General features: G+C 57.7%; 1 protein-coding gene across 17 annotated transcripts in view; it reads right to left on the minus strand.

The window, feature by feature from the left end:
* The window catches only part of RALGPS1 (Ral GEF with PH domain and SH3 binding motif 1), a 302,601-nt gene that overhangs the window by 12,799 nt on the left and 276,562 nt on the right, over nt 1–13,240 (minus strand). For 9 of the 17 annotated variants that reach the window (XM_042245687.1, XM_042245689.1, XM_042245692.2 and 6 more), the window contains 2 exons: nt 12,082–12,133; nt 428–511 (listed from right to left, as the gene is read on the minus strand). In XM_042245687.1, the coding sequence (XP_042101621.1) occupies nt 428–511; nt 12,082–12,133 (136 nt within the window). The remainder of the gene's footprint in view (nt 1–427; nt 512–12,081; nt 12,134–13,240) is intronic. The other 8 variants (XM_042245696.2, XM_060411789.1, XM_060411788.1 and 5 more) reach the window with 3 other exon arrangements.

The raw sequence follows: 13,240 nt of genomic DNA on the forward strand, positions 1-13,240 counted from the left end.
CAGAGCCTCTGAGACCACCCTCCTCACCGCCTTCTGGACCTGGCTCTGGTCCACCTCTCTGGCCTCACCCGGCGCCCTCTCCCGTCTCTCACTTCTTACAACTTGGACTCTCCTTCACTCCTGGAATCACCCTGCTCCTCCTGCCTCCTGGCCCCATGGACTGTCCTTAGGCTGTGGGTCTTCTTACCCCGATGCCTCCTTTCCCTTTATCTGGCTAGTTCCTATCACTCTTCCAGGCTTTTCTCCAGGTTGGCCTCCTCTCTGGACTAGTGGCACCCATGATTTTCTATTCTATTTCTGTCTTAGCCCCATGGACCGAGGCAGAGGCTGTATCCCTCTCATCGGCAGCCTTGAACACAGTGCCTGGCGCCCAGCAAGCGCCCTGGAACTACTTGTCGAGTAAATGCTCAGATGAGTAAATGAGTACCTGTAGACGCAGCTCCGGGTTCTGGGAGAATTCCGGACTGGAACGCGCCAGTTGGGCCCCAGCGTGGCATAGAGACGTCCCCTGCTTCAGAGGAAAAGAGCCGAGTTTTAGCAACAGCCTGGGAAGACGAGCCCCTCGTGGAAGAGGTGAGGGCATCTCAGGCCGTGTGGTAAGGCGCTCCAGAAACCTCAGCCCCAACGCCTCCCCTGGCCTCCTTGTTCACACTGCAGCACATCCGGGGTCACCTGGAGCACAACATCCCTGGAGCCTCCGTCAGCGCGGGTCCCCAAGCCTCTGGGTAAGTGCTTCCGCAGCCTTCAGTGTTCAGCTTTCTTCCAGTGACAAGGGGATGACTAAAATCTGGGCACACCCCTCATCCCAGTGTGAGGAGAAGAGAAAACACTGTGAGTGAGTGTGAAAGTCGCTCAGTCGTGCCTGTAAAGTCCCAATATTCCATGGTCAATCCAATTAAAAGTGTACACTCATGGACACAGAACTGCGGGCTGTCCTGCATGTTGGCCCAAGGCGGAGGGGGCGGGGCACGCGTAGCATCAGTATCCACCAGGTGCTACTGAATTCCTCCATTTGCTGCGTCTTTTCCATCGGACAGGCTCCTTGCTGGCCCCAGACGGTCCCCAGCAAACCTGCTCTGATCCGTTTCAGGGTCTAAGATTTGGTGCTCCAGAACCCTCCGTGGGCTCCTATCTGGCCTCTTTCTCACCCGTAGTTCCCCTGCAGTGAGCCTTTCCAGGGGAAGGTGTAGCATCCAGGGCAGGTAGGGAGCTGAACCTATTTGGGGGTCAGGCTTCCATCTCTCTCTCTCTTTGCCCTTTCCTCTCTTAGCAGAATGGCTTCCTGTGTCTACTTGGTTCTCAGTCTTCTCCTGACCTCTGCAGTATGGTCTGCTGCCGCTCCTGTTTAGTTGCTAAGTTGTGCCTGACTCTGTGACCCTGTGGACTGCAGCCCACCCAGGTCCTCTGTCTGTGGGATTTTCCAGGCAAGAATATTGGAGTGGTTGCCATTCCCTTCTCCAGGGGATCTTCCCGACCCAGAGATTGATCCCCCATTTCCTGCTTGGCAGGTAGGTTCTTACCACTGAGCCACCAGGGAAGCCCACAGCATCATAGTCTGTCCCTGGGCTATAGCCCTCCATTGGCCAAACAATGATGCAACTCAACTTATAAAGCCAGACAAGGTCCGCACTCTCTTTTCAGCTGTTCCCTCTACTGTCCACTGCCAGTCCCAGGTTCCTGCACGTTGCCCTGTGGCACTGGACACCTGGTGGTGCGGGGATGTCCTCATTCATCACAGCAGGCGCATCACGCCATCTCTGAGCTCAGGTTCCTCTGAGGGGTGGCTGCGTTGCTTCCTGCCCCCCCATCCTCTGCTCAAGAAGGAACAGTTCTTGATGACAATCTTGGGTTTGTTGTCCAGAGGCCCAAGTTCAAGGTTGGTGGGAGCCTGATGGTCATCCAGGTCGACTGCCCTGGGACCCTGTCCTTCTCATCCGTCAGCCACTCCTCTGTAGGTGACAAAGAGCTGCAGCATGTGCTCGGTCCCCCAAGTCCTCAAGTGTAACGAGTCTCAGCCCTTTCCCCAGCCAACCCTTGTGATATGATGGTTGCAGGCCCACCCCGCCCCCACCGTGCACTCAGAGGCCCTGGCACCTTCAACCCCCGGCCCACAGGCCAGAGTGCTTTCTCTCTTTCTTCACAACTGGGTGTGACACAGCCCTGTGCTTGAGCAGGCTGCACAGGGGCTTAGAGACTGCCTCCGGGCTTGCCTCTTTCCCAGCCATGGCCAGGATCCCTATGAGGCAGGGCAGGGTCTGACAGTGAACTTTTCTGCAGCGACACTCCTGGGCCCAGAGGATGCCTCCTGGTTTGATGTGCATTCCTGCTCTGAGCTCTGATCTCTCTGGAGTTAAGAATGGAGCCTCCCCTTGCAGAGCTGGATCCTCTGTCCCCTTCTCCACATTTCTTCTTATGAATCTTTGCTCCCGGCATCCCAGGAAAATGTATAACAGTGGACTGTTCCAAGACAGGGCCACGTGGTGGTGGGCGCTGCCGCCTTCTCTCCCCTTTTGTGAGACAATCCGTGGCTGGCAGGACTGACCATTGATAGAGAGCTTTAAGACTTCTGTCCTCCCATGGACGGAGGAGCCCAAGGCTGCAGTCCATGGAGTCACAAAGAGTTGGACATGACTGAGCGACTTCACTTTTCTTTCCACTTTAAGACCTGCATCTTCCAACCAGTCTAGCCTTCTAAGCAGTCTTTTCTCCTTTTCTTCCTGAAGGAGTGAGTGACCCAGAGTGCAGTGGACTGGCAGGATGTGCAGGGATGCCAGGGGTCACTGGGGTGGCTCATGGGAGAGTCACTAGTGAGTGACCGCTCCGGCGCATCAGGCCAGATTATCTCATGGGAGCTTTGTTTTAGCATCGCTGAACGGGGACCTGAGGCTGTTATGTGAAGACACTGAACCGAGGCACACTCAAAGCCAGGGTTTGAACTCAGGTGTGACCAACTCTCCAGGCTCCTTCCACACTGCTTAGGGTGGGAGCCAGGCTGAGTTGTCACATTTGGGGGAGTGTGCCAGGAGGACTGGGCCCGTGTTTGGAGCCAGCAGCCTGTGGGTGGCTCCCTGGCCTTCTTACAGGTTTCTGCCACAGCGCACAGTCAACGGGCTCGGTCAGTGTCTGTGAGGCGGGATGAGCACAGATTCTTAGACCCCGGGTCTCCTGGGGTTGGGGCCACCTCCCAGGTCCATTGGACCCCCCGACAGAGTCTTTCCCTGGTGGTCTGGGCTGCCTGGCACTTAAGAGCAGCTGCCACCGAGCGCCTGCTTACCATGAGATGGCTGAGTGCTCTCATATGCTGCTCCTCCCAGTTCCGTGGGGGGAGGGGGCACTGTTCTCACCCTGTCTTAGATGAGGAAACTGGGGCTCCAGGAGGGGAAGCCACCTCCTGGCCTGTCATTAGGGATGGGGACACATGTGCTTACAAAGGGAGGATGTCTTTCCCACAGGAAGCCGAGTGCCCCTGTCAGTAGAGCTGCTCCAAGTCAGGGGGCTGGGGTGGGGGTGGGAGTCAGAGCCCACTCCGCCTGGAGCCTGGGGAATGACCCTGGCCTTGAAGGGCAGTGGAATGATGACTTTTTGCCAAGGCCAGCTTTTAGGAGACTAGAGGCAGGGTGGTGGCTGACCTTTCCGCCCAAGGCAAGCCTCGCCAGGCTGGAGGAGGGCTGTGGCAGGTGGGTTGGCTCTGGCTAGGCCTAGTACAGAAGAGCCAGGATCTTCAGCCACTGGAACCAGACCATCTGATCACATCCCTGCTCTGAGAATGTTATTTGAATGTTCAGGACCAGAAAATGCAAAACAAGAGGGCAGTGGTATCTGGTGAACTCCAGAAATCATGGGACTTCTCCAACTGACACGGGGAGCTCCCAACTCTAGAATTACAGACACCTTTTCCAGCAGCACGCTGGGAACAAGTGGCTGAACAGAATGCATCCTAGGAAGGCCATTCTACAGGCCCCTCCTGGGGACAGATCTTGGTGGGGTGGAGGCCTGCAGTTGACCACCTTCCTCATGAGAAGTTTGGTTGGGGGAAGATGTGGGCTCGCAATCAAGCAGAACCTCAGTCCCAAAGGTGTTCAAGAAGATGATGATGAAGAGAAGGAGGATAAAGATGATGGGATGATGGTGATGATGGGATGGTGAGTACCAGGTGCTAAGCAGTCCTGGGTCGTTATCCTGTTTTATCACAGCACTGTTCTTCTCCCTGCCTTATAGATAAGGATTCTGAAGCTTAGAGAGGTGGAGTAACTTGCCCAAGATCACAACACTGGGAAGAGAAAGATGGGAGGTGCCAATGAGGTGGAAGCAGCCAGGGGCCTGCCTGGACCAAGAGTATTCTGAGAGTTCAGAGCGGCCGAGACAGGTCTGAAAGGCAGCTTTCCCTCAACACATATTAGGTGGTAGGTATCTCAGGGGTTAAATTTCATAAAGCTCTGAGTCCCTGTTGCTGGTCCAGGAATGGGGAGCAGGGAGGAGCCTTGGGTAATAATCACACTGAGGCCTCAGTAATCTTGTCTTAGCAGAAGTAGCACACCACCTCCCTAATTCTGTCTTACAAACACAGAGACCCTGGTCAAGGGTTCCCGTGGAAGGGTCCAGATGATGCTGTTCATCAGCGGTGTCGACCTGCACCAGCAAACCCTTGCCCACTGGGCCGGAGCTTGGCCCTGGCCACTTCCTAATGACTCATCCTCATCTGCAGGCAGGAAGCTGCCTTCCTGAGTGCTCAGCCATGCTAAGGACCACACATGTCCCCCAGCTGTCAGCCCCCTGGCAGGAACCTGCAGCAGGCTCTCTGCTCTGCAGGCTTTCTGCAACTCTCACCAAACAGAGATGCTGAGCCCCGACACACAGGCACCATGAGATACCTCATGCTCCCTTGATGATGATCACAGTGTCCCGCGGCCCCTGGGATTTTCTTTCCACAAGGAGGCACTAACCGAGCTTGGGCAAACCAGCTAAAGCCCACAACTGCCTCCCTGCCCTTCCCTGCATGCCTCCTCCATCAGCTGCTGAGCCCCAGAGACCCATCACCAGTACACGGGCCACGCAGCCATGGCCACCCCCGCCCTTCCTGAGCCCATGCCTGCCTGAGGAGGGGGCACCAGCTTGGGAGACCAAGAACGCCCATCAGCAGCTCCCAGATGGGCAGGGGAGGCCTGGGTGGGCTGGCATCCCCAGCGCTCTTCAGCCCCCTCCCCATGCTCGGTCCAGCTCTGACCCCGGTGTCGGGGGCTCACACGGTCACCCACTTGTTGCCCAGGCTTAGTCCTCTGGGCCCTAGGACATCCCTTCCAGCAGCTTTTATTAAAGGACTTTTGCTGCCTAGGAGTCACATTCTTCTCTGGGTAGTGTCCCTGATCCACTGAGTGGGTCCCTAGGAGCTGTATTTGTACTGGATGCTTAAGTAAGGGGACAGAACAACCCCTGATCCAAGCCAGGTCAATCAGGTTTTATCTCTGGCAATGAGGAATCAGATAGGAGAGGCTGACAGTCAGGCTCTGCAGCTCGGTGAAGCTCTAACATGTAAACTTGGATGCTAAGAGGCATCCCCAATGCGAGCTGAGAGGTCTAGAAATCTGGGCTGCAGACACAGCGGAGAGCACAGTAGGTATGCACAGAGAAGAGTAACATGAGATGGAGGAAGGGGCCTGCCCACCTTGCAGGTCCCGACCCTGAGGGGCTGTAGGTGCTGGACACAGAGGTCATGGGCAGAGATTTCTCAGCTACCTGGGAAGCCGTGGCAGCTAGCTGGCAGGGCCCAAGGACAGGGTCAATCAAAAGGTCAAGGACTCTGCCACTCTTCTCTCCCAGAGGAGCCTAAGCTCCTGGGTGGAGTCTCACTTGCCAGACTTCAGTGCCTGACACTGAGAGCAAGGCAAGCGATGGCGCCTTCGGGGGGAACCAAAATCAGAAGCTTGGCCCATCACCCAGCTGGGCTGCCACCCAAGGCAGAGCAGCAGGATGGAGGCACAGAGCGGGATGGGCCTGGGAAACCAGACTGAGGGGTGGGCAAGTGAGGGACACGAGCCCGGGGTGGGGGCTCCTGGGCCTCAGCCACAGGGGGATGGGGTGGGGTGGGGGTGGGGCAGCGAGGCCCTTGGTGAGAGTCATCCTGAAAACATCACTCTCACGCTTGCACTTCAGTTGAAGTGAACCCCTCGCCTCCAGGATCACCCCCCAGAACCTTGCCTCCCTCTCCCAACACGTGGCAGAGTTTGGGGCCCAAGAGGCACCCCTGAACCCTGGCCCATCCCAGGGCATCTGCCAGAGCCTCCTAACCTTCTCCAGGAGGGAGAGGACTGTTTTCAAAGGCTCTGCCTTGGGAGTGGCAGGCCTGGGGCTCTGCTGCCATGATTCCATTTTCCTGGGGCCTCCCAGAGGATGCCGGGAGATTTCAGAGGCGAAAGAGAGTACAGGGCAGAATCTGCATTATCGAATCTCGTCTACACCCCAGAGCACCTGTGGGCCCAAGTGTCGACAGCCCCCTCTTACAAGTGCCTTCCCCACAGTTCGCTCACCCTGGAGGCCGGCAGGCATGTGGACACCTACCTTCACTGCAGTCCATCCATCCCAGGATGACTGAACTGCCACATGGGGGACTCTCTCTTCCCCCTACCCAGTCTTAGACTCCAGTATCGCTTGCTTTCTGGCAAGAGGTTCCTACCGAGTTAAGTTCATACACATCTCAAAGTAAGTTCCCTGAACGGAGCAACTGCACCTACATACCCAGATCTTCCTGTGAGCATCCTCCCTGTAGAGTTGGGGGAATCCAAGGCTCAGAGAGGTTGAGAGACGTGCCCAAGGTCACCACAAGCGCAAGCAGCCCTGACCTCAGCGTCCCCCCTCCCCAACACGGCTGACAACATCCAGAAGCCACCATGACCTCCCCCTGCAGAGGCACACCCAGAACTCCAGAGACCAGGTTCATCGCGGACCCTACCACTCCTGCAGAGACTCAGGGATGCTCAGCATCGCTGGGCCACCTCTCCTTCCAGGACATGGCTCAGGCCTTGCAACCTCCTCAGGTCCCTCGACCCCCGCCTTTGAGGGCCCACTGTAGTTCTTTTCACTCGGTGTCTTTGGACTTCTACTGAGCCATCATCTCTACAGAAGTCACCCCTGAACCTGCCGTCTGACTTGATTCCCCCTACTAGACTTTGCCATCATGTCCTCTTCCCGACCCTCTGTGCACCTGGCGAGTCAACCAAATCTATCTCCCACCCTGGCTGTGAGCTGTGACCATCCCCCTGCTGCAGCCTCCCTCTCCCCCAGAAGGCGGGGTTTGGGAGGGCGGGGCGGGGGCGGGGCAGGGCAGGGGGCACAGGGCGGTGCATTTTCCCCTCTTGCTCCCTTTCCCTCTCCCACCAGAGGGGGCTTCCTCCACGGGTCCCTCTGCCTCCCAGGCTTTCCACCACCCGTATTTTGGCCAGTTCGTCCCATGAGAAGGCTCTTCCTCACAGGCTAGAGGAGACAGGAGGCTGAGTATTTTGTAATGAACTTTGTGACCTGCTTTCCTATTTTACCCCTTACAAGGTGACCCGTAAGCCTTTCTGATTATGTCCTGTTTTTAAAAAGCTAAATGTTATTTTTTCCTGGGTGAAAGAGAAACATTTACCACTTGTAGAAAATTTGGAGACTACAGGAAAAAAAAATAAAGAAACTCACTCAATAACTCTACAAGCAGGGATAGCCAAGATGAATGACCCCATGCACTTCACACACACACACACACACACACACACGCACACGCACACACACTCACACACACACACACTCACTCAATAACTCTACAAGCAGAGATAACCAAGATGAATGATCCCATGCACTTCACACACACACACACACGCACACACACACACTCTCACACACACATACACACTCAATAACTCTACAGAGATAACCAAGATGAATGATCCCATGCACTTCACACACACACACACACGCACGCACGCACACTCACACACACACACTCAATAACTACAAGCAGAGATAACCAAGATGAATGATCCCATGCACTTCATACACACACACACGCACACGCACACACACATGCACACACACACACACGTGTTCATCCCTGTCATCCACTCTGCTTTCTCTAAAAGCCTCACTTAAAATGTTTAACTCCTGGGCTGATACTCTTGTTCTACCAGGCACAAAGAAGCAGCTGTTACCCCTTCCCAGACAGGCCTGCCTAACAATCCCACTCCCTTTCCCCTTTGTGAGGAGGCTGAGGTTGGCTTGAGGCCAGCCTGGGGCAATGTCCACAGCCCCTATGTTTCAAATTCATCAAGGACTCGCAGCACTGAAAATGCCTTCCAGGGCCGCCCCCTCCCTCCCTGGGAAGGCAGAGGTGATGCGGGGCTCTCTCGCCTTTGTGCCACTCCCAGGATGCCCAAGGTGAGAGGACAGCAGGTCGGGGACGTGAGGGGGGTCCCACGCTTGCCCCCTCCCCAATGACTCTCTGGCCTCTGGTTCCCCGGAGGTCCCTGAGCCAGGACCACCACTCTGTCCTCATTCTGGGCCCTGACGATAGGGGAGGGTCTTTGGGGGTCTCTGAGAGCTAAGAAATGACCCACACCGCCCAGGGTCTGGCCACTTGCAGGCTCCCATTTCTTCCAGTCTCTCCCCAAGCCTGTGACTCGCTGAGGCTGAGCTGGATGAGGGACAGGAGGTGAGCGGAGCTCGGAAGTGACCCTTGAACCTCCACTCCACAGGCCCAGCAGGAACAGGACCCAGTGGCCACACCTGGCCCACTCCCACAGAGAGCAGCCCGGAGGGTCCCCAGGATATTGGAGGCTCCACGGGCCTGCTCTTTAAGACTGGCCACTTCAGTTCAAGCTCTGGACTGCAGAGGATCACCCAAAGGCACCTTGGGGCCCTGAGGCTGAAATATCCAGGAGTGTGACCCAACCCGGGGAGACAAACTCACAAGATGGGCCACATGACCGCCCCCTTAGCCAGACAACAAGAACCATCCTGCCTGTCTGTTCACATGGCCTCCAGGCTGACTGATGTGGCCTCAGACCAATGGAGGGGTATGTACTGGTGGTGGTGGGGATCACTGGCCTGGGCCTCCCTGCCACGCATCCTTGCATCTGCTTCCATGTGTCTCCCTGGCCAAGGCCAAGTTTGTCACTAGGGTTGGGGGACTGTTGGGCAAGTGAATTGAAGGTTGTACCCTATAAGTTTCAGGGCTGTGGGGCAAGGTGCTTCCCCCCCGGCCCCTGCCTTGCCTCTGGGGACTGGAGTATTAGGACCTCTTCCCCTGCGGCCCAGCCTTCTCCTGCACCCTCATCTCTGGTTCCAAGGTCACCATCTTCTCATGCAGATATAAGGATGCAGGGAGAGTGCATTCTTACAGCATCTGTGGGGAACAGCAGGTGGGGGTCAGGAGGGGAGGCTCTGTGGATGCACCTGCTGGCCTCTGGGCCAAGGAAGAGTGAGGCCTGGCTCCTGGGGAAGAGGGAATCCGCTCCCCTTCAATGAACAGGAGCAAAGTGGCATGGGGGAGGCCAGGGTGGAGAGGGGTCTGGTGGGTTGGGCTCCAGGTAGGCAGAGCCCAGGGGAACTTGTGGTCACTGCACTGTGAGAGAAAGAGCAATGTTTTGCAAAGATTTCGAAGGTGAGGTAAAGCCTCTCCAGCTCTCCTGTGGGGTCTTCAAGAAAGTCTCGAATGCTCACATGCTTTTGAGGGAGTGGACTCTTTCTGGGGGACATGAAAAGAGGCCAGTGCAGGACAGCAGTGGAGGCCGGAGGCTGGGCCACGGGGGTGGGGGGCATCTGGTGTCGGGATTGTCAGGGCTGCCTTGAGTCTCCAGAGCAGGTGGTCTCCTGTTCCCCTCGGAAGGAGGGGCCGGACTGTCCCAAGGAGATGAGAAACAGGGGTGGGGTGCTGTTCTGAGGGCCCCGGAGCCAGGCTGAGCATCTGCCCAGGGGGCTGCGGGGGTGACAGTGCTTGCCAGGGAGCGCTCCAAAATGACCCATTAGAGACACTCAGGCGCAGAGTCAATCCACTGCTCTGAGTTGAACCTACCGCTAAATCCCAAGTGGAAGGGAAAGAAGCGAAACACCAAAGCGTGCGGAGTTCCCCTCTGAGTGGAACACAGCACTGTGCCCCTGAGGCGGGCATTCTCTCACCTCCTTCCTCCCTGGCAGCTCCCATCTCAGTCATGGGGGCTCAGCAGGAACCGTGTCTGCCACCCTCAGAGACCAAACAGCTTTGAATGAATGAAGGAAGGAATAGAGGAGTGAATGAGTGAATGAGTGAGCGAATGGATGAGCGAATGAATGAGTGAATGGAGGAATGGAGGAGTGAATGAGTGAATGAGTGAATGGATGAGTGGATGAATGAATGAGTGGAGGAATGGAGGAGTGAATGAGTGAATGAGTGAATGGATGAGTGGATGAATGAATGAGTGGAGGAGTGAATGAGTGAGTGAATGGATGGAGGAATGGAGGAGTGAGTGAACGAGTGAATGGATGAGCGGATGAATGAATGAATGGAGGAGTGAATGAGTGAATGAGTGAATGGATGAGTAAACAAAGGAATGAATGCGTGAACGGGTGAACGACCGAAGGGATGAATGAGCCATGAGCGGTCCAGGTCTGGGTGCTATTCAGGATCACTGTCGCCTCGTTGGCCATGTGCGGTTGGGGAGACAGACGCTGGGTTGCCCCAGGAATCCCCTGACTGGCACTGAGAAGAGTCAAACTTCCGCCAGTCAGATCTGATGTCTGCCTGCTATCTGTCTGGCTCTTGCCCCCCTACTGGGGTGGGCAGAGAGAGGGCAGCAGGCCCACAGAGAGGGGGCCTATGCTCCCCAAATCAGAGCCCAGCAAATGTCCTTCCAGGAGGCCTGGGGCGGGACAGAAAGAGGAGCTCCGAGGGCTCAGGATGTCATCTCCCCCCACCCAGCCACCCACCTAGGGTATCACCAAGACAGACAGACAGGCTGACGGACGTGGGGCCAGTCCCTGCAGTGTCACAGAGGCTCTGGATGAGGCATGGTGATGACCAGGTGGGTCCTGCAGTTGGAGGAGGTGGACGTGGGTCAGCTCTCCCCCGCAGGGGCGGGTGAGGCAGGACCACGCCACCTGTCTGCACCTTGCTGTCCACAGATATGAAACGGGGACATCTTACAGCTAACCCCCGTGCGGAGGGCTTAGGGACCGCACATGGGGAGCACTCAGCAAAGCTCACGGCCCCGGTACCCCGTCCCTCTGCCCTGTGCCCCCCAGCCAGGGAGCTGCACCTCCTCTCTGACCATTTACAATTGTGGGGCTGAGCACCACGGGAGGGGCGTGGGTGTGGGTGTGGATAACTGTGAGGGTGTGCCTGTTTGTGCCTGTCTGTGCATGCAGGCCCCTGTGTACACAGGCTAGAGGAGGGGCTACTTTCCAGGACGATGCAAGCCTACCTCTGTGTCACTGGATGCTCCCTGCTCCCCCAAGAACTTGAGTCCCCATGATGCCCTTCACTGTCGGCGGCACCGAGGTTGCGGGAGCTCCCTGTTCACAGGGTCCCTGTCTTCCCAGAGCCCACCTGGTGCCTGGCACAGAGAAAGTGCCAGCACGTGGAGGAGGGAGGCACGGGGAGGACTTCCTGGGGCGGACGGACTGGCTGCAGGGAACCTTGGGCAGAGACCCCTTGGCTCCCCAGCGCCCAGGACGGTGGGTGTCAGCCAGAGGCCACAGGGGTGCAATGCCCTCAGACCCCACCAGGCGGAGCCACGTGTCCATCTCCAGACCCATTTCTCAGGCTTCTGCTTTCGAGAACCCGCATCTCAGACCGAATCTGTGCTCAGAGGTCTCCTTGGCAGCTCGGCCTGAGGGAGAGGCTCCTGGGACGACTCTGGACCCGAGGATGAGGGGGCCCTGCCAGAGCAGGGGGCGGGACCCCCACCCCACGCCCATCCTGTACAGGCGGCCTCCCTGCCCCTGGGCTGCGCTGACCTGTGGAGCCACGGGGAAGCCCCCGACAGGCTGGGTGAGGAGGGTGGGGCTGGTCTCCAGCTCCCTGGGCACCCCCGAGCGACTCCCCGGGGAGGGAGGCCCAGCCCAGGCCACACTCACCTTTCCAGCCCTGAAGACATCTCTTCACTAAACTCTGAGCTCTCACTACTGCCTGGAAAAGGAACACAGATCAGTGAGCGGGGCGGCCTCGCAGGAGCGGGGCCACCAGAGCGGCCTCTTCTCCACCGGGCCCAGGCCCCGAGCTGCACAGACGTGCCAGAGGGACACCGCCTGAGCCCAGGGGTGTCAGTGTGGCTCGGGCTCTGCTCTGCTGCTGCTCTATCTCACACTCAGCCCACCCCATCCCACGGCTCCCAGGTGGGCCCTCCTCTCCCCTCCCTGCCCTCCTAACGCTGCGGCTGCCAGCACACCAGTCCCCTGGGGTCAGGACCTTAGGTCTCTGTCTTCCACAGGCTCCACCACTGCCCTCTAGGGGCCAGATGACCACTCCTCCCTCCAAAGGTCAGGACTGGACTAAACACGGGCCACGGAGCAGCTACCTAGCACTGGACAGAGGCCCCCACGGAGCGCCCTTTCAGAGCCTGGGGCAGTGTGCACACAGAGGGCTCAGCTTTCCCATGGCCTGCCCCCCCAGGGCTGACTGGGACTCACCAAGGCCCAGCTTCGGCCACAAGGAAGCACAGAGACTTTCCTTGGAGGCGCCTGGGTTCTGCCCTCTCTGCCTGGGCTGCCTTGCTGGCACCACGGCCAGGCAGTGGGAGTGGGGAGAAAGAGGGGGGTCCCAGGCCCCCTGGCAGTTCCAGGACACAAGGACTAGTTCAGCCTCAAGCAGGGCACAGGCACACAGGCAGCGAGCTCCCAGGCCCCAGCTCCAAACAGAAAAACCTCTGAGTGTTCGGAGTGGAGGAGCCGAGAGCCGCAGCACCTGGGGATCTCCCGCCTGGACGCCGGACAGCACAGCATCTGACTTGGTTTTCTGTCTCAGGAATAGCAAGCTTGGGCTCAGGCACAGCTCAGAAAGTTTCCTGGATGTAAAAGAGCTGTTCTGCTGCCCAGCCCAATGTTCTCGGGCCAGCATTTCCCAGGGAGGTTCAGAACCCCATCCCATGGGATTCTCCAAGGAGGAGGGTTCCGGCCCAGACAGTGTGGGAACCTTTGGGCTCAGCTGCCTCCTGGGAGACCCACGATGCCCATCAGCATGGTCCAGTCTCTGGGATGAGACCTGCCACCCTGGTTTAATCCAGCCTTTCCCCAACTC

Source organism: Ovis aries, chromosome 3, assembly GCF_016772045.2.
Source record: "Ovis aries strain OAR_USU_Benz2616 breed Rambouillet chromosome 3, ARS-UI_Ramb_v3.0, whole genome shotgun sequence".
NCBI lineage: Eukaryota > Metazoa > Chordata > Mammalia > Artiodactyla > Bovidae > Ovis > Ovis aries.